This window comes from Telopea speciosissima, chromosome 3 (assembly GCF_018873765.1).
Source record: "Telopea speciosissima isolate NSW1024214 ecotype Mountain lineage chromosome 3, Tspe_v1, whole genome shotgun sequence".
In the NCBI taxonomy this organism is placed as follows: domain Eukaryota; kingdom Viridiplantae; phylum Streptophyta; class Magnoliopsida; order Proteales; family Proteaceae; genus Telopea; species Telopea speciosissima.
In genome coordinates, this window is record NC_057918.1 from 27,300,738 (window position 1) to 27,322,188 (window position 21,451).

Sequence of the window (21,451 nt, forward strand, 5' to 3'; positions counted from 1 at the left end):
TTAGTTTATCACCATAAGTCACAATTCAAAGACTTGGATGCCAAAGATCTCCAGTTCCACGGAAACCTCCAGAGGATTTCTCCCCATATTATTAGACAACAGCACATGAGAAACGACACTAAAATTTGAATGGAACCAATGGAAATTCAGTCGCAAATGTAAATCAGAGAACAATCACATGCTTAAAATAGCAATTGGGAAGTTCACAACACTGGGTAACGAGAGAGAACCCAAAACGCATTAACAAATTGCAAGGCACCTCCTACCTACCTACCTACCTATATAATCACACCCCGGGAAAAAGGAAAAGAGAAAAAAAACTAAAAAAAACAATAATTATAATACTGCTAACAAAGTAGAAAAATAAACCAACAAAAATCTCATCATCCCTCACTCTCTCATTCTTCTCCAATTCACAGAGACCCACTTTCACACAAATAAGTTGGCCCAGTCAATGCATGGTTCTATTGGCTCTCAAACTTACTGCTGTTTACACTCTGGAGGCTGCTCGCCCTGTGGACCTCCTCCTGTTTGGGCTTTTCCACTCTTCTGCAGTTTACAGTGTCAAATGGGACATGTTAGGGACTATAAGCAAACCAACAATGCTTATAAAGATGGCAGGGTAATTTCATTCTTTCAACTTGGGTGCAGCCGATGAAAGTGAAATCAGAAACAAGACCAAGGATTCATAAACGTACCTTTTTCCTACTCTTGCTTTCTTCTTCATCTTCATCATCATCCTCATCTTCTTCTTCATCATCATCATCATCCTCTCCATCCTCATCTTCAGCATCATCATCTTCATCATCATCATCTCCTATATCTTCAAACTCATCCCCTTGGACTGCCTCCCCTGTAAACCATGACACAGCATGGGGGATAATTTTGTCTCGAATGGTCGACCTGCATAAGGCATCAACCAATCCCATAGCTAATTCAGAGGGTCCAAGGAAACATGCCCAGGTGGAACAACAAAGAAGGAAAAAAAAATCTAACTTCCACAGAAATCACATCATAATTAGATAAATATTTCAGCCACCATGTTTGCATCTTGAACAAGTTTTCACTAACTAGCACCCTCCATTAGATCTCCACATAACAATACATGAAATATGTCAGAATTCAGGTAACTCTTTCCCATAACAAAACAAGAATTGACTTACCCAATGTCATAGTCTTGTTCCATTTGATTTTGAAGTTGCTCAGCCTGTCAAGAAACCCAAGGGGAAAAATCAACTAAAGAACATCATCCTTCATTGGCCAATGTCAAATATTGATCTAATACTTACTTCCTCTTCATCAATATCATCTTCATCCTCAGGAACCTGAGGTGGATTGAAGAAGTTGAAGAAACTTTCACAGTTCTCAGTTTTAGTGATAGGCTTGGCATTCTTTGATCCCTTTCTTGGCTTCTTTTTTAGGACCTTCTGTGTCAAGCTTTTCCCTGGATGCCATTCAATTTCAGTCCTACAACACAAACCAAGATAAAGTAAATTATGAGGAAAGAGGTAAACAAGAACAAAATAAACACTCTCGCAAAAACTCCTGAGGTTGCAAACAAAGTACCCTATTGCTTTCTCTAAAATTGGTTCATCATCGTCAATCATGTGATATGTTTTTGTCAGAACTGAATTCTTGAAGTAAGGATTAGTATCAAAGAAGAATTCAAGCTTGAAACCCTTAGGATTATCAATCCTATGCCACTTGATATCTGTGAGATACTTGAGAGCCCCTTCATCACGCTCCGAGATCTGGAGTCCAGGAAAAGCAACATCAAAATTCAATACCAAAAACAATAAGCAGTACATAATACTAATTCAATCAACATACCTCCTCAGCTAAGACTTCATTAGTCTTCATTGCCGTGAGCCAAAAATTAGGCACCCCTTTCTCTGGACAATTGAATATAAAAAGATACTAGTTAAAAATAAAAAGATACAAGCAAATTGAGGTATCTATATTTTCTGTTTCTACGTACCTTCTGTGGCTTCATCTTCTCCTTGGTCTTTCGCAGGTTCACTTGCAACTCCAACTTCAACTATACCATTCACAATTTCATATCGCTGAGGAAAATGCAAAAGAATTACTTAGCAGAGCAGGAAAAAAGAAACCATACAAAAATTCTAGAAGTATCAGCAAACAATAATATCGGCAAGGGACAAAATGAAGGCCCCTACACAAGCATACCCCATGGATGTTCACCTATACCTGAACCACTTTACCCCAAGAACCCATGCTGGACAAGATGCCACATTTGGACTACACCAAGCCTTGACCATTATCTGCTAATATTAAATAAGTCAAAAGTTGAATCCCACGCAATGCCTGGACAGTTGTGAAAAACCCTATTTTATCATTATACATTTCACACATCTTATTATATTGGAGCTAAAGCATGCCCTGGGTCACCCAAGTGAATAAATCCAAAAAGATAAGAAAGCAGTGGCAATTTTGTAAATATTTTGAAAAGCTTAGGATCCTCTTGGAAGAGGAAAACAGATTCAGGACTCAACTGGAATAATTACTGAAGTGGAGGGTATTTGTGAAAATTAAAACAAGGATGGGACTAAACAGAACCAATTTTTAGAAGGCAGGTGCTTATCTGTAATTTTAATAAAACACTACCTTATTCAACCCATGATAGAACACCAAACCAGGGGTAACCAGTTCATGTTTCAGGTGAGGGAAATCACGCATAGGGCTTCAATCAAGTTGAAACTTCATGGGTAAGTTCCTACATTAGAGCCCTCACATTGGCAACCAATAGCAGCCCAAATCATCAACTAAATAAAGAGTAGTCTCTAAATCAGATTAGGTGGACATAACAGTTACAAATTTCTTCAAAAATTCAAATCTCACTACCCATGAGGGATAATGATGCCAAACCTCCCAGATTGGATCGCCCTCAGGTAAGGAATATGTGTATAACATTTAAGAATGAAAATAAGAGATTTGGTAGGAATCGATCAAATCTATTAGAACTGTGGATATCGCCATAAACAGGGGTTATCCAGAAAGAGAGAAACAACCAAGAACAGGCAAAAGGGAAGGAGATGAAACAGTTAGAAAGAAAGTTCAAAGAGCTCAGCTGGAAGGGAGGAGAGAATAGTTGGGAGGAAAGAGAAACAAGAAAAGAGATGAGAAAGAAAGGAAGCACGTTCAGCCAGCAGGCCCACGCCTTAGCACCACAGCAAAACTCAAACTAATTTCTTCAATTCATTCAATCTCTGTGTAACTGCTGGGTTTACACACAATAGAGAGAGAGAGAGAGAAGAATTCTACTCAAACTGAAATTGACTCCACTAAAAAACTATCTCAAACAAGGAATCTAATCCCCTACATATCTAACTTCCCCAAATATAATATCCTAATGAACCAAAACTCGACTTGGACCTGCCTCATCTCTAATAGGTTTCCAAACGGGTTCGTGCCACTCCATGAAAGTGCTACTGCATCAGGAGCTCTTGATGTCATATTGCTAGTTCATGATGCATCAATTTGCTAGTAAATGTTGAGAAGCCTGCTAGGCTGCGTGACGCCTGCACCCAGACACAGGAAGGGCAGAATGACCACCCCGCCCCTAGTGTAATGAAAAATCCCATCCCTATTGGATGCCCAAGCATGATCTCTCATTGGCCCCCATGCTGGTGCAGGAGCCACGCAGCCTGGCAGCAATCCCCCTCCCTAAATGTTATCATCATTCATTGGATATAATCAATAATGAATGAGTCTAGCATATTAAATATAGCTTCCTTACCTACTTGGAGATTGTATGTCATTTGAACAAAATCTCCATATAACCGTTCCTGATTGTCAAACCTATGGTAGCTGAGTCCCCACATCTAATTTTGAGGGTCAAAATGGGTAAAACTACTGAAGATATCCATACCAAACACACAACACACCTCACACCTCATCTTCACCTATATAACAAAGATGCCATAACCTACAGTTAAGTCGGTCACACATAAAACCAACAAGGCTTGAGAGCTAGGAACTGAACTACAATGTTGTAAGCATTGAATTAACAAAGAAAAGAACATCTTTAAATTATTATTGTTTATTAATGAAAATCTGATATCATACCTTGGTGTAATGTGGTTCATACAGCTTTTGGTATTTTGCCTCGAGTGCTGCCCTCTCTTCAAAGAATTTGGCCTCCAGCTCATCATGTTGACTCTGCAAATCAAGAAATCATTAGAAGGCTCCATGACCTGAAAATTCATCATTGAACAAAAGAAGGAAAGGAAAAACAAGAGCATCTATTGGCCTCAAGTATTCAAGAAACTAAAACAGAGGAAAGGTCTTTATTTGTACATGTGAATTCTAGCGTGTGTGAGATGGAGGAAGATCTATGCATTGCATGTCTGAGGAGAAATATATATGCATTATCACACAGCAAGTAACAAGTAATTTTAAACTACTGACATCCTCATGTGCAAATCGTGTGTTAGGTTGCCAAAATCTAGCAAAGGAAATGGATAATCAGCCGGAACATCTCAAGAGCCAGGAGAACGAATATAAAGATCAAAATCATAGTCGTCACCATAATTAGTAAGTTTGGGTACGACAATTATACGGAAACGGATACGTACGGCAATTAATCGGCCCATATGGCAATAATACATTTTCAAAAATCAGGCGCAATAAAACACGTACGGTAATGACATGATACATGTTTAATACGTATTTTAATACGGTTGCTCTGTAAAAGTCCGAGAGCAAAAATACGGGTTTATCCTAGTAAAAATCAAGGAGCAAACTGATTTTTTGCAACTAAATTCTAATCTCTCATTCCTTCATGAACACTTAAAACCAATATGGCTTTCCAATTTAAAATCATTTCACATTCTTTTGGATCTCTACATCTAATATTAATTAAGTTTAACCATGTCTATCAAAACAAATGTTGATGGGTAATCCATCAACCATAATCTATCATAGCAAATAATAGCATGTATCAGTCAAAAACCGCAACTAGAGCTAAATAGGTTGAATTCATTTCTGCAAGTCAATAACCAATACACTTCTTATCGACTACATTACCAAACAATTGACTGCAAACTGATGCGACTTGGAAAAGCCAAGGTATGTATCCACTATTATCATGAATTAGGCACTAGGGTCAGAATCCAGTTTTTTTTTTTTTTTTTTGGGGGGCGCTAAAAGAATCCAGAAAGTTATAGCTAGCACTTGAACGACCTAACAGCCTATGCTCTCTCTCACGGTGAGTCTAGGTTTGGTTTCAAAATTCTAATCGGACTACAGTAGAACCCGAAATCAAGAGGATCAGACTGTTTGTTATGTGCGATGGAGGAAGTCCAAACCTTGTTGGACTCTCTGTATTCTCTAGTACAGATTTGGAACAAGCTCTTACGGTTCCTTAGGATGCTACACTCTTGGAGAATACCAGATCGAGAAGGAAATGAAGGGGTTTGATTCAAATAGGAAGCTGGGATTCCATGTTTGTGAGTAACCCTCCAATAAGAAATGATAAAACCATGAATCGAAAACAGCTAACACAAATTCAAAAAAAAAAAGTTCGTGAAGAATTGCAAATCTATATAATCTTATCAACACAAACAAAGACAGAGAGAGAGGGAGAGAGAAAGAAAGAAGGATGAGAGATACATGGATTTGATGGATATAGACCAGAACTAGAGTCTTCGAGGTTGATCAAAGAGTGTTTTCCCTGACTGTAGGAGTAGATGGCTTGCTAGAATTAGAGTCTTCGGGTTTCAGGTTTGGGGGTTTTCTCACCGGCTTTTGGGCTTTTAGGTTTTAGTTTTTTTATTTTGTTTAATTAAAACTCATAAATCTATATTAATATGCAATTAATACGTGTATAGTACGGTGTTTCCTCAAAGTCGCGTATAAAATTATACTTGGTAAATTATGGTAATAGTCAGCTTATTGATTAATATGATCAGATACGCGTATTAATACAGCAATTAATACGTGAACTTACTAACTATGGTTGTCACAGAGTCTAGGTGAACCAAGGCGTTGGAGGGGGCCTGGACGTAAGGCGACCAAGTCGAGCAAATTGCTCGCCTAGGCAACCAAGGCGACACAAGTTGTCAAGGCGCCTAGATGCCAAGGCAGTCACCGAAGCAACGCATAGGCGACGCCTTGACAACTATGATCAAAAGTATTGAAAGGATGATACATGACCGGGATGGAAGCTGGAAGCAGGAAGCAAAAAAGTTAAAGAATGAGCACAAAATAAGCAAGAAAAACTTACAGAAATGAAACCAGCTCATGTCAACTATTATGGTCCCACAAAAAATACCAGCAAGTTGAATAACGAATGGAAAATGTAATTCAATAAATAAACAGAAAAATATCTAAGAGGATGAAGCACACTTTCCTTATGCAGCTTAAAAAGCATCAAAAGGGATCCACATCACTTAGAAAACATAAAGTTCGTTCAAATATGAAGATTGTTTCGGATAAAAAGAAAAAAAGCATTTTACGATTGCTTTGCTGGCAATTAAATCTAAAAAAGAAAATCATTTTCGAATCCAGATTGGTCTTTCAGAGACTGCATGCAAATTCCCAAGGACCTGTACACTGCATCAACTGCTCCTTTCATAAGGAAATATGCAACTACATTGAAATGACCGGATCTCATGCCCTTAATGAGCATGAAATTGGCCAAGCTTCACCCATCAAAATAACAGGATATACAAACAACAATACCACAGTTGATTACAGACCTGGATACCATCAATTGGACATATATATGCAATAAATTTTCACAATTATGGCATCCAGACCAACATTTTTACCCTTTCTGGGTAAGGAGAGTAAGAAACAGGTAGGCCATGTTTTTTGTGATACAATGACCTATACATAATGAAAACATAATCAGTATATTACACCGCTATTATGACTGAATCAATTCATTTTTTCTTATCCATAACTCGTGAATCTTTCCCTCGGGGAGGAAGAAGAAGACAAAGAGAAATTCAAAATATACAGAAAAAATCCACATCTAATAACGGCAAAGGAAATAAAGCATAAATTATCTAGCGCCAACAAAGAGTCATTCCAATTGAATGACATGTAGGCCTGTAGCAACTGTAAGAATTTAAGAAGACATCGTATAAAGTTTGCCACCGGGCTTGAAATCTATAGCAATATTCTTTTTTATTTCTGAGAACCTCGGGGTCGGGGTACATTTAGATGTGCAAAGAACGGAATAAGCCGAACCTGTATCTCTCTGAGAACCTCTACCCGCTTCCTGACATTTGGTGTCAAAGTCTCGAGAACATCAGAATGTTGTCCCGCAAGATGCTGAAGCTTATCCTGTACAAACCCAAAAACCTTAAAGCCACCCGAAAAGAACCCTACAAAAAAATTTCCATAGGGAACAACAGAAATGTAGAGAAAAAACGAAAATCTCACCTTAAGAGCAGTAACAAGACTTGCTCTATCCTCGGCGCTAAGAGCTGCAAGTGGATCAAGATACAAAGATTAGAAAAAAAAAAAAAAAGGAAGGGATAACGGGATAGAGGAATTTAGGGTTGCTAGTGAATGGGAGTCACCATACCAGCAGCGGCACCTGGAAGGGAGGCGTTGAGATCGGCCATGTTCAACTGATCGTTGTTGTTACTCATGAAGCAGAGACAACGAGAGGCGAATAAGACCCTAGGGCTTAATGTTCCAAAAAACCCTAGAAGTTTTAAAGAAGAGTCTGGTGGTCGTCAGAAGTCAGATGAGAAAAAGGAGGGAAAAAAAGATGGACGGAGTTGGGACTTTGGAGTTACGAGTTGGAATTGAGCTGTGTCCTTGTCACTTGTGGGGCCGAAGAGCCGAATATTGAGCGGTGCGGTGCGGTGTGCTGCGACTCACTTAATTCTCCCCCTCTCTCGCAAAATCTTGTTTGTTTAATGGGATGAGGGTGGGAAAGTTTGAGAAAATAGAGTTAGAAGTTGGAGAGAGAGAGAGACAATGGCAAAGAAAATTTTGAAAAGTGAATCTTAAATGTTGGAGTTAGAAGTTAGAGATACAGATGAACAACGGCAAACCATGTTTGTTCAAAGAATGGGTTGGGATTACACTTTGAAGTCGGTTAACCTTTTGGGATTAATTGGTGTGTGATTTGTCTGATTATATTTTCATAAAAAATAAAATAAAGAGTGAGCTGGGAAAGTTTGTGAAATGGAAAGAACATCGATAGAGAGGGTGAGAGATGACTATTGTAACTTTCGTTTGTCACCTCCATTAATTAGATATGGAATTGAAAGTACTAGGTAAAATTTGATACTTGGCACGAGAATAGCATACTTATCTAGGTGAGACAGTAATGGCTTTTGAAATGCAATGTATTTGTTCGAATAAGAACAACTGGAACTACATCCCGCTCTAGAATTGCCAGCAATAGGATTTTGACGGAGATGGGGTGGATAAATTTAGGCATTGATAAAAACCTGACAAATTAAATTTGGTCGTCCACTTTTTCACTCATGCATCCAAATAATCTCATTTTCCCATACTACAAGGAAAGTTTTCATAATTTCCCACATTGTAGTATCCCATTCCCTATGTCCCCACTATCTAAATAAGGCCAAATAAAACTTAGCCCCTTCTAAAGCGTCAATTAAACTTTATCGCCGTAAACGAATGGTTGCCTAAGAAAATCCCAGTAAATAGATTATCACGTTATCAAAACTTTTTTTTTGTTTGGGGTGGGGATGGTAAGGTGCATACCCTTGTAACCCAATATCTAGGTTTTGGTATCGTATCAATCGAATAAGTATCGGCGATACCTGATACTGATACCTAATGAATATGATATCAATGAATCAACTAAAATATAACTTTTTTTAGGTTTAAAAAAAAAAAGTGGTGTTTTGATCTGGAATTAACCCAATTATCGTTATACTAAAACCCTATTTGTAACAATATGATGCAACCAAAATGTCGTTAGTCATTAATGCTCCCATGACATCACAAACATTTAATGCTCACTCCACTTTCTCCCTTCTTTTTTTTTTATCAATGACTCTATTTCAACGATTCTCTTTCAATAGTTTTATTCTGATGGTTTTGTTTCAATAGCTCTATTCTAATGCTTATATTTTAATGGTCCCTTCCCTTGTATACATTTGTAATTTGAAGTACTGTAAAAAAAAAAACAAAGAAAAATAATTTGATTCAAATATAACTTCATGTAGTGAGCGAATCCCTTTAGCAATCTTAGAGTCAACTGATCCTCTATAACTCAAGTTAAGTAGTACTCAACCTTGTTATCTTGTTTGTGGTTCCCTTCCTTTTGGCAATAAAATTCTTCTATGTATCACAATGAAATTGTTTCATAAATAAATAAATATATATGTTGTTCATGTCATTAATATGATTGGGATCAGTTATGGCTCAACTATTTTTCAAATTTTTTTCTTGGGTTGTTGGAGTATGGGGAGAGGTGAATAATGTTATTGGCAATCATTGGACACATGTTACATGATTGAGACTATCAGAACCTAATGTTTAAACCAATAGTTTAGAAATGTTGTTGAATGAGAATAATTCCTCTCTGTCTCTCTCTCTCTCACGTAATTTGGGCTATTGAATCTTCCAAATTGAGTTTTCAGTCAAAAATTTTGATACATGAACTTATTTAAAGCTAGCTTAACATATCTAACAATCAAAATGGTGAGGACCATCTAAAAACTTGCTAGTTAGGGCTCCGCGTGTTTCGGCGTAAAATTTGACTAGAAACTAAAACAAAATTGTGTAAGGACTACAACAATTGGTGGGGGGTTGTAGAAATTATTGAAACATACTAAAAAACATTATTCATTTTAAAATTCAGGATTTTTTTTATGCTAAATGTTAGGGTATTGTTTTGCCCAAAATGATGATAGTATTTTGATCATGTTGCTTTTGTGACCCATGAAGGGCTCCACCCCACTCATGTGGTTGGCTCTTTCCCTTAATCACGGTCAGATGTGCTTCTTGGTCATGTCCAAACAAAACTAAAAAGCAAAAATGTTAAATAATAGAAAAATATAAAATATATAAATGAAAATTTTACAATACCACATGGTAAAATGATTTGGCAATTCTGTGTTAGAATTTTAATTCCATTAGGATTAATATTCTAATATTATATGGATTAATATTAAATATCTTAAACCAGGTTAATTAGAGTTTTGGTTTAATTAGGGAGATAATTAAGTTGTATTAGAAGTCTAATGTGGACTGGTTTAGTGTGGGCCAGATAGATTCCTACTGGGACTATGATGAGAGAGACCCTTTAGGAATTACTATATAAAGAGAGTTAGATCTCACCTCTACCCATCACAATTATTAGTTTTCAATTGTTCTTGAGGAGTGCATTCAGAAAGGGAGATATTCAGTATTCATCGTCCTTGCGCATTCGGCATTCTCATCAGGCCAGTTACTTTGGGAATAGAGGGGAAGCACCTAGATCTTGTTCTTTATTTTTCGCTGCGATCATCATCACTATGGATGCGAAACGAGGTTAGTGGTTCTATCCTTGTTTCTATTATTTATTTGGTTGTGTTATTGAATGCCCTATGGACATCCTGGCTTTTGGGATTTTGTCCCTATTCGGATCGATTTATTCTAACATGTTCTCCCAGATAGACCTCATAGATAGGTGATATAGCTGACTTTCTCTCCCTGGTGGATCTCCGTAATAGTGCCACTACTGCCTCAACCTGAATCTGAGGAATCTCAGCTGGAACTGCATCAATGATAGGATCATCAACCGCATCCTGAATAAGAGGAATCTCATCAGGTGCTGCATGAATGTCGGGGACGGTATCAATGTCAGGCTGTTCTATCCCTGTTTCTATTATTTATTTGGTTGTGTTATTGAATGCCCTATGGAGATCCTGGCTTTTGGGATTTTATCCCTATTCGGATTGATTTATTATAACATGTGGTATCAGAGCCTCCATAGATCCGTTCTTGAACCTATATGGATTCAAAATAATAGAACATGCTAAGAAAATCGAAAAATTTTCGATTTGAATAAAGGTTTTTAGGGTTTTTTAAATTTTTCAAAAAACCCGTACGGACACGGCTTACTGCCAAAATTTTTCTCTGGCGAAAATCGAAACAGATCACATGGGAGTGTAGAGCTCAGAGAGTTGAACATCTGGATGGGTGGATCACCGCCGCCGGCCACAGGACGCGCTCTCATGCGCCGACGGCAGCGGCGAGTGGATCTCACTCTCCGATTGGATTTAAAATAAAATAAAAAAGAATTTCTGGGGTTTTGCTATCGTGCGCCCCTAACAATTATATAAGCTTGCTAACGTGCGCCGTCGGGTCGAGTCAACCAGTTTCCCGACCCGATAACCCATATTTTTTATCCGATCAGGGTTGACCAGGATCCGGTTGGGCCAGAAGTGAACCGTTTGGGTGAACCGGGTTTGATCCAATTTTGGTTTGGTCTGACTAAACCGGTTTGACCATTTGGACCTGTCAAACCACTACAGTCAACCATTTTTGGCTGAAAACTTTGACTGGGCTTTTTGGGGGCTACGAGACTCCGTTTGGGGTCCCGTTTTTTGCGTTGGCTCTGTTTTTCTATGCTCTACACAGTGGTGTCCTCTATTTTGATCAGATATGCATATTTTAAATATTTTTGGTATTCTTTTGATGCATGCCCTTCTATATAATTTATCAGTTCATTCTATTGGGAACCGAACCAATTTCTAACCTGCTGGAATACCTACCTTGATGAACAGAATTATTATTATTTTTGTGTTAATTTTAAAACATTTAAAGCCTCTTGTCATAAATTATAAAATAACACATTGTTTAAGGATGTAAGTAATTTTGAAAAATCCCGAAAGAGGGTTTCATAGGTTCGACAGGATGCAGCCGCCAAAGCGACCTTCCTTGCTGGATTTGTGAAACACTAGTCTTATACAGCTGTGGGATGTCCTTCAACTTTGATGTGTAGTCATACACCCAAAGGTGGTGATCATGTATTGGTACTTGAAGGGGTACATATACAGTATGCATGTGAATAGGTTGACCCTAGAATTTTGCACACCCAAAGGTGGTGGATTTTGAAAGTTGAGTTGTATTCCCATGGCCACTGGTATGTAAGGATTTTTACAATTGCATGTTGAGAATTCAGCCCAAAGGTGTTTTCATAATGATGTATGTAAAATTCTCATTAGCTTATAAAGTTTTCAAGCTGTACTTGCATCATTTTAATTATTGTACTATTCATTGTTTAAATTTTCAGTCACCTTCTCTGTCAATAATAACATGGTTACTATTGAGCTCATCACTGGGTCAAACTTTAAGAAGTGGAAAGAGGACATTATGTTTGTTATGGAAATGGCAGATGTGCACACGTCCCTTGTTATGGATACACCAATGGATCTAACTGCTGATAGTACTGAGGATGAAAAGTCTGTGCATGCTGCATGGCAAAAGAGTAATCGACTCAGTATACTGTCCATAAAGAGGTCGATACCGGAATACCTAAAAAGTGGTCTGCCTGAGAAATGTACTGCCAGGGAATTGCTAGATGCAATCTCCAAGAGATACAAAGTTTCATCGAATGCTGAGATTGGGACACTTCTGCAAGGGTTATTTAATATGGAATATGATGGTTCTGGGGGTGTTAGGGATTATAATATTAGGATGGTTGATTACCAAACTAAACTCAAGGCCTTAGACATTCCTCTTCCAGATGCCCTAATTGTCCATCAAGCCTTAAATACCCTACCTTCTGAATTTGGCATCATAAAAACCAACTGCATTTCCCAAGATGGAGTCTGGAGTATTAATGACCTAATTTCTAGGGTTGTGTCTGAGGAAGAGAAACTGAAGAAAGAGAAAAAGCCTGCTGCCTTGTTTACTTTCAAAGCCCATAAGAGTAAAAAGTCTAAAAAACATACTCATAAGTCTACCAATAAACAGTCCAATCAGACTAACAATTTGGGACCCAAGAAAGACACTTTGAAGAAAGAGAGTGATAGCTGCTTCTTTTGCAAGGGTCACATGAAGAAGGGCTGCGACAAATATAAGGCTTGGTTACTCAAGCCCAAGTAGCCATCAGGTAATGATTCTTTGGCTTTTGTTTGTGAATCCAATCTATTAGAAACCCCATCCAGTTCTTGGTGGCTAGATAATGGTGCAATAACTATGTTGCTTTTACCATACAGGGGTTCATAAATCGGAGGAGGCCAAATAAGGATGAATCAAGGCTGGTCGTAGGAAATGATGGACATTCTGAAGTAGAGTTTGTGGGAGATGTCATTTTATTATTAGATTCTGATTTTAAATTGACTTTAAAGAACATTTTTTATGTACCGTCCTTTAGGCGGAATTTAATTTCGAGTTTTGGACAGTAGTGGTTTCTATTTTGAAATAAAGAATACTATGGTTAATTTATTTTTTAATGCAACTAAAGTTGGTTCCTGCTTTATATTCAATGAATTGTACAGATTGTGTTTGTCTTCCACTGATATCTACGTCTCCTGTAATGTTGAAAGCATTGTTTCTAAAATACCCTTACCTAAAGAACGGTCTTTCACATTGTGGCATAAGAGGCTAGGTCATATTTCTAAGGCAAGAGTAGAAAGGCTGATAAAGTCTGACATCCTGCCTACTCTCGAAAGTGATCTAAAAACTTGTGTCGACTGTTGTAAGGGAAAGATGACCAAAATAAAGAAGAAAACTGCAGTCCGTAGTTCTGACCTGTTAGAGGTCATTCACACTGACATCAGTGGTCCCTATTCAGCCACAATGTATAAAAAAAATTATTTCATCACTTTTACAGATGACTATTCCCGATATGGATACCTGTACTTAATTAAAGAAAAGTCTGAATTTCTTGACAAGTTCAAGATTTTTAGAACTGAAGTTGAGAAACAGTTAGGGAAAGTTATTAAAATTGTTAGATCTGATCGTGGGGGTGAGTATTATGGCAGACATGGCGATGTTGGACAGCTTAAGGGCTCGTTTGTCAAATACCTTAAAGATTATGGAATAGTTAGTCAGTTTACTATGCTAGGAAGTCCTGAACAAAATGGGGTCACCGAAAGGCGTAACCGCACCCTTATGGACATGGTGAGGAATATGGTTAGTAGGACTAATTTACCTAAGTTCTTATGGGGTGAAGCCTTGAAAATTGCTCTTTATATCCTTAACCGCGTACCTACTAAAGTCGCTCCTCTTACACCTTTTGAGTTGTGGACCGGCTGTAAACCCAGTTTAAACCATCTTAGAGTTTGGGGGTGCCCTGCAGAAGTGAAGTTGTATAATCCGACTTTAAACAAGTCGGATCCCAAGACTACTCGTTACTACTTTGTCAGCTACCCAGATCATTCGAAGGGATATAAATTTTATAATCCCTATGGAGGTACTAGGATTGTGGAGTCACAGACAGCAAAGTTTCTGGAATTTGATGTGACTGAAAAGAATGATTGTTCTCAGACTGTTCAAGATAGTCACATGGTTGGTACATCAGTACCTATTCTTCTACCTATTCAGACGGATGTGGGGCATACTGTGCCATTGGTTACACCTGCTGGAGTTCAGGAGCCTGATATTGATACCGTCCCCGACATTCATGTAGCACCTGATGAGATTCCTCTTATTCAGGATGCGGTTGAGGATCCTATCATTGATGCAGTTCCAGCTGAGATTCCTCAGATTCAGGTTGAGGCAGTAGTGGCACCATTACGGAGATCCACCAGGGAGAGAAAGTCAGCTATATCACCTAGCTATGAGGTCTATCTGGAAGAACATGACTATGACATTGGTTGTGTGGTCGATCCAGTTACTTATTCAGGCGTTGTTTCTAGTCCTCAGTCAGATTTGTGGTTAGATGCGATGAGAGATGAAATGCAATCGATGAAACATAATGATGTTTGGGAGCTTGTTGATTTACCTAAAGGTTGTAAGCCCATTGGTTGCAAATGGGTGTATAAAACCAAAAGAGATTCCAAAGGAAAAGTTGAGAGGTTTAAAGCCAGACTGGTAGCCAAGAGATTCACTCAGAGAGAGGGAGTAGACTATAATGGGATTTTTTTTTCAGTCTCCTCGAAGGATTCTTCCAGGGTGATCATGGCATTGGTAGCTCATTTTGATATGGAGCTGCATCAGATGGATGTTAAAACCGTCTTTCTCAATGGCAATCTTGATGAGGAAGTCTATATGGTTCTGTCTAAGGGTTTTGCAGTGGATGATTCAGATCATCTTGTGTGTAGACTCAAGAAGTCTATCTACGGTCTCAAACAAGCTTCTAGGCAGTGGTATCTGAAGTTTGACAATGTTGTGACTTCGTTTGGTTTTATGGAAAATAAAGTGGATCAGTGTATATATCACAAGGTCAGTGGGAGCAAATTCTGTTTTCTCATTCTGTATGTGGATGACATTCTGCTTGCAAGCAGTGACCTAGGGATGTTGCATAATACAAAGCAACTTTTATTTAGAGAATTTGACATGAAGGACCTTGGTGAGGCCTCTTTTGTTCTTGGGATTGAGACCCATAGGGATCGTTCTCGCCGTTTATTAAGTCTTTCTCAGAGGGCTTATGTTGATCGTGTTCTGGAGAGGTTCAGTACGCTAGATTGCAAACCTGGGAATGTTCTTATTCTCAAGGGTGACAAACTGAGTTCGACACAATACCCAAAAAATGAAGCTGAGAGTGCTGAAATGAAGAAGGTGCCTTATGCTAGCGCACTTGGTAGTATCATGTATGCTCAGTCTCACGGATCGGATATTTCTTTTGTGACGGGACTTCTTGGCGGTATCGATCGGATCCGATCTTAGCCACTGGGTTACCGCCAAGAAAGTATTGAGGTACTTGAAGGGGACAAGAGATTATATGTCGACTTACGACACGTTCTCGAACTCAAGCTAGTGGGGTATACAGACTGACTCGACTGGCGTGTGAGGATGACAGAAAATCCACATCAGGTTATGTTTTCTTGATGGCAGGAGGAGCAGTATCATGGAAGAGTAAAAAGCAGACATTGGTGACCACTTTGACTATGCAGGCAGAGTTTGTAGCATGCTATGGGGCTGCTACTCAAGCTATTTGGCTCGTAAATCTCATAAAGGAGTTGACCATTGTAGATTTTGTGGATAGACCCATCCGATATTTGTGATAACCTCTCTTGTGTTGGTTATAAACAACAATAAAGGACTTAGAGGGTCTAAACACATGGAGGTCAAGTATTTGACCATAAAGGAGAAAGTGAAGGAAGGTGACATTGCAGTGGAGCATATTAGTACAGATGATATGGTAGCAGATCCCCTAACCAAAGGTCTTCGCCCTTGTGTTTTTGAGAGACATGTCATGAGCATGAGCTTAGTTGCATCATGGGATGTGGTTAGTTAGTGGGAGTTTGTTTTATTTTGCTTCATTATAATTTAAAGTTTCTTTTCATCTGTATTTTTACCTTATGGTAAACTTTGATTTATATATATATCAGGTGTCATTGCATGCAGTTTCTTTTAAACACATGAGTGTTTTATTTATTGACATGATGAATATATTTTTTATTTTAAAGTCTTAAGGAATGTGTTAACCTTAAGTAAGGCTAGGGCATTAAGTTGTTAGCCTAAATGTAAGTCTTGTAACACATAAAGTATAACTCGAGTTATTTCTAATGAGACATACAGATTCATTAGAATCACAAAGTTTATTTCTTTAATGAGCCTGTGCCACTTAAAGAAGAGAAACTTTGGACTGATAAATGGATAATACATAAGGAATCACTGCGTGAGTATTATCTCATTGCCACACTACCACATTGCATCCATGTTAGTGGAGTTGAGGGCTCTCGTGACCATGGAAGGCTCTGTGTCGCTTGATCATAGATGCAGTTACCGCCATGATTCGATGTCTAAAACTTTATGGGACAAGATTGATTTTCTAATACGACCTCTAGACCGATTTGTTTTTAAACAGTGCACATAAAGTTTTCCTAAAAGGTTGTTAGCCTGTGATTTGTTTTGGTCAAAACTGTTTTTAAATCTCTTTAAAAATAAAGAATTTAATATAAGTCAAAGTGGGAGAATGTTAGAATTTGAATTCCATTATAATTAATATTCTAATATTATATGGATTAATATTAAATATGTTAAACCAGACTAATTAGAGTTTTGGTCTAATTAGGGAGGTCATTAAGTTGTATTAGAAGTCTAATGTGGACTGGCTTACTGTGGGCCAGATAGATTCCTACTGGGACTATGATGAGAGAGACCCTTTAGGAATTACTATATAAAGAGAGCTAGGTCCCCCCTCTACCCATCATAATTATTAGTTCTCAATTGTTCTTGAGGAGTGCATTCAGAAAGGGAAATATTCAGTATTCATCGTCCTTGCGCATTCGGCATTTTCATCAGGCCAGTTACTTTGGAAATAGAGGGGAAGCACCTAGATCTTATTCTTTATTTTTCGCTGCGATCATCATCACTATAAATGCGAAACAAGGTTAGTGGTTCTATCCCTGTTTCTATTATTTATTTGGTTGTGTTCTTGAATGCCCTATGTAGATCCTGGCTTTTGGGATTTTGTCCCTATTCGGATCGATTTATTCTAACATTGTGACCATTGTGTACATAATGAATAGTCTGGATAGACCATCTCTCAGATTTTAGACCCAAATTCAACCAATAGTCCCCTTTATATTGGCATGTATCTCCTATACATTTTCAAAGCTCTATCTTGCCACATGGAAAACTCCGTTTGGATTACAACTTGACATGTGAACAAGGTTTTAAGGATATATTTGTCTATAAAGTTTGGCCCCCCATCCCACATGCCACATGACGGATTTTTGGACTAACATGATAAACTTACCGATCATATGAGTAGATAAACATCAATAAATTTTAATAATTTTTCACAAATTTTAAACTCAAACAAATGGAGCCAAGCTGAAATGCCCCAATCACAGGAATGTTTGGATGGACATGGACCTGTTAGATGTGTTATAACTTTTATCTAGGGGTGCTAATTCCAGGCCTGACCCAGCACGTTTAGTAATCTGGTGATCCCAATGTGGGGTCCTAGACCGTTAGGCACCCGATCGGACCAACCGACCAATTCCAGGCCCGACCCTTTAGGTTGCCTTCATTGCTTCAGATGTAGTCGGTTTGATTTTTTTAGTTTATAGTGTGTTCCCCATCACCTACTCACCCTCAAGTTGTCTATAATGCCTCAGTAATTACTGGTTACATGTACTGATCTTGCTCTTCATCGGAAAAATAATCTTTTAAAGGCTGTGGTGAATAACTGTTTTATGCTAGAGGGCATTTTAGTAACTGTGAGGTCTAGATCTGAGGCTTAGATCCGATCAAGTGGTATGAACTGAATTGCCCTGAACTTCTTATTGGTTAGATTGTGGACCTAGATATTGTGATTTGGGCCTTGAGGTGTATGGCGATTTCCTAATCATCATCTATCAGACTTAGGGTCATAATTATCAAGGCTGCACCGTTTACAACCCGTTTAGATTTAAATTGGACCATAGCCTTTTTTTGCACTGTTTAAGGCCCGAGTAAGATTCATTTATGTTACCCGATTATATAAACAAGCAGTCATGATGCAAGCTTTAAGCACCATGAGGCCCGACCATGCCCTTCCGGTTGACACCCCTAGTTATACCCAGTGGAAACAACCCAAACATTTAAAAAAAATTTCTGTTCAACAACTTCATCAAAGTCTTTCACGCTTCGTTTAATTGTCAGGAAAATGGGAAAGGGGGGTAAAAGAAAATATTTGCATTTCTTGTAAAATATATTGTATTTTTCAAGAAAATATTTGGATTTTCCTTGCAACCTAACACCATTTTATTTTTTTTTCATTTCTTATAAAAATGATTTTTCTTTGCAACCAAACCTCAATGTTTATGAAACATGTAATCAAATATAGAAAGAAGGCCCATGGGAGATACAAAGATTTGAGAAAAATAAGGAAAGTAATGTTTGTATTATGAAGAAGACTAAGATCTTAAATTGCATGCAAATGACCTTACCTTAGCTGCTGGATGAAGTAGACAAAATTATCTTTTTTTCTTTTTTCTAGTGATTTTTTTTTTCATAAAAAAATTAGGAAAGAGAACGCTACTTAAGTGCGTGCAGTGCATTGCCCTTGCACCCAAATCAAGGGCAGGCGAAATAACAGCCACTATGTCTAGACTCTGGGCGCAAGGGCAGCATACCTCACACACCAGATAGCATTCTTTCTCCAAAAAAAAAACCCTAATATAATAATAAATAGGAAAAGCAACGGACAAATTTGTTTATGGCAACACCAAGTTCATACACTAAGTGGAACCTTTGGACTAAGAACCAGAATTATAATAACCAACAGTGCACGTTGAGTGACATGAATAATCAAAGCAAATACTTGGTCATGAGGGTCAATTAGCCAAACCCTAAAAATGCCTTCCATTCGGGGGTTTTAAAACTCAGGATCGGTTAAGCCTGATTGAAATCGGCCAAGGTCGATCCTAATTCTGGCCGATTCAGACCAGTTCCAATTGATTCGGTTTGGAATCAGATCAAAATCGTTCAGCTAAGACCGATCTGGATGCCGGTTCGCCTCCTTAAAACATTGCTTACATTCCACTTTATCAGCATCTCTTGATTTAAAGTGGCTTACCACTTCCTTTCATAAATTATGTTAAAATACGAGCTTGATTGCCCTGCCCAAATGTTCAAATCATTTTAACAAAAATAATTTATTAAGGAGGTCTCTAACAGAATGTCCAGTTTTGAGATAACAAAAAAGATTTTCTTGGTTGGACTTTGGAGGAGCATAAATTAATGGGCTTTGTCAAAAATCTTATATTTTTCAGAGTCAAAAAAGTAGTGCTAAGCCTCTAATATAGTTGATCGGAGAAAGAATATCCAAGTAGTCGATCCCATTTAGTTGGGATACAATTGGGGCGGAGAGGGGTGTTTGGGTTTGATGACTCTCAATAAAGGCCAATGGATTGGAACTGGACTTTAAAATTTTGGAAGATATGTTTTGTTTTTCCTTGTAAGATATGGTTTATTATAAATTGACATAAGGAGTAATGGAATTTTCATAACCCCACCAATCATGTTTAATGAATATCTTTTGCACTCCCAAGCAATGCATCAATAATTTTAAGGTCGAATTTCCTTAAGCCATGGTGAATGGAACTCCATTCATCGCGTGGCTTCAGATGTGCACAGAGGGTATTGGGAAGGTATTTTAGGGAACATACTAAAACCCTATAGGGGTTTATAGGGGTTTTTGAACCGTTGAATGGTGTGGTGAACCATCACTAATTCACTATGGTGAAGGAAAATTTGTCCTAAAATATGCGTTACAAGTATCCCAATGCTTGCACAATTATTTTTTTAATTCTCAGAAAGAAAAGATAAAAAATTATGGAAGAATGTTCTCTGTGCCGCAGTGCAGGCTGCACCCAGGCACATAGGCAACCTGTGCAGGGGGCAAGGTGGTCATTGCACCCACCCCCATGTGCCTGGGCACAACCTGCACTGCGGCACAGAGAACAGTGCCCCAAAAATTATATTCACAAATTTTTCATTGCTTAAGGATATAAAAAGTAATTTTTTTCATAAACCAAATCATCTCTCCTTTGGTGGCACATAGGCAATTGGTTACAAGGAGACTGGATCTCGATCGAGTGGATTCCATCTGTACGGCTGTGAGCCATTCTTGTACAAGAATGGGATCCCAACACGGTTACAACTTACAAGTAGCAGTATGCGGATTGTAATTTCAATAGGGTTGTAATAGAATTAAGGGTAGCAATTTAACAGGCCTGGGTCCGGGCCTAAACTATTAGAAGGGCCCATCATGACTCAATTTTTGGGCCTCATTACTTGGGCCCACATTCACCACATATGGGTTGGGCCAGGATCTGGTCCTGGACTCTTAAGATAGTGCCTTCTCACCTATTCAATGTCCCAAATCAAAGCCTCCTTAAGCACCTTAGAAATCCATTCAAGCCCATGACACATCTATTTCTTAGTATCTTCCCAATTATTCATTGCCCTTTGCGTTCTTTTGAATCCCAGTCCATTTGTCCTTTATGTGAGACGTTGAGCAGACCTCTGAGCCCTGTGGTTTTTAATGGTTTAGGGGTCCGAGTATATATGAAATATTAAATTTCTAATATATCATACATAAATAAGCCAGGCCAGCTCTGGCCGGGCTGTCATATTCAAGCCCCATCCAGCCCTCATATTTTCGGGCTTCCACCGAGCTCAGGCAGGGATTAAGTGGGCTAGGCTAGGAATTTCCATCCCTAGATGGAAAGGAACTGACCCAGGGCCATAGAAAACTGCCATTTTTTACTCTTTTCATGCAGATTTATAGAACAAACTAACAGTCTAAACTCTAAAACAAGGATAACAAATGTCATACAGTGGATGTTTCCAATTTCAATATGATGACCTTCACCTAATGCTATGCATTAATGTTCATCAA

General features: G+C 38.3%; 1 protein-coding gene across 1 annotated transcript; it reads right to left on the reverse strand.

The window, feature by feature from the left end:
* Positions 1–154: 154 nt before the first annotated feature.
* LOC122656534 (nucleosome assembly protein 1;4-like) lies at positions 155–7,693 on the reverse strand. The gene is made up of 11 exons (XM_043851093.1): positions 7,556–7,693; positions 7,411–7,454; positions 7,216–7,311; positions 4,087–4,179; positions 1,979–2,063; positions 1,831–1,892; positions 1,567–1,751; positions 1,290–1,467; positions 1,164–1,207; positions 699–903; positions 155–549 (listed from the first exon to the last, which is right to left on the reverse strand). Exons 1-11 carry the CDS (start codon positions 7,620–7,622, stop codon positions 481–483), a joined length of 1,128 nt encoding a protein of 375 aa, XP_043707028.1. The 5' UTR covers positions 7,623–7,693; the 3' UTR covers positions 155–480.
* Positions 7,694–21,451: the final 13,758 nt, after the last annotated feature.

Coding starts and splice junctions, on each gene's coding strand:
- LOC122656534 (XM_043851093.1), bottom strand. CDS start 7,622: ATGAGTAACAACAACGATCAGTTGAACATGGCCGATCTCAACGCCTCC. Junction 7,312..7,410: donor GTCTTGTTACTGCTCTTAAG/GTGAGATTTTCG, acceptor GGGTTTGTACAG/GATAAGCTTCAGCATCTTGC. Junction 4,180..7,215: donor AGGTTCTCAGAGAGATACAG/GTTCGGCTTATT, acceptor CTTGATTTGCAG/AGTCAACATGATGAGCTGGA.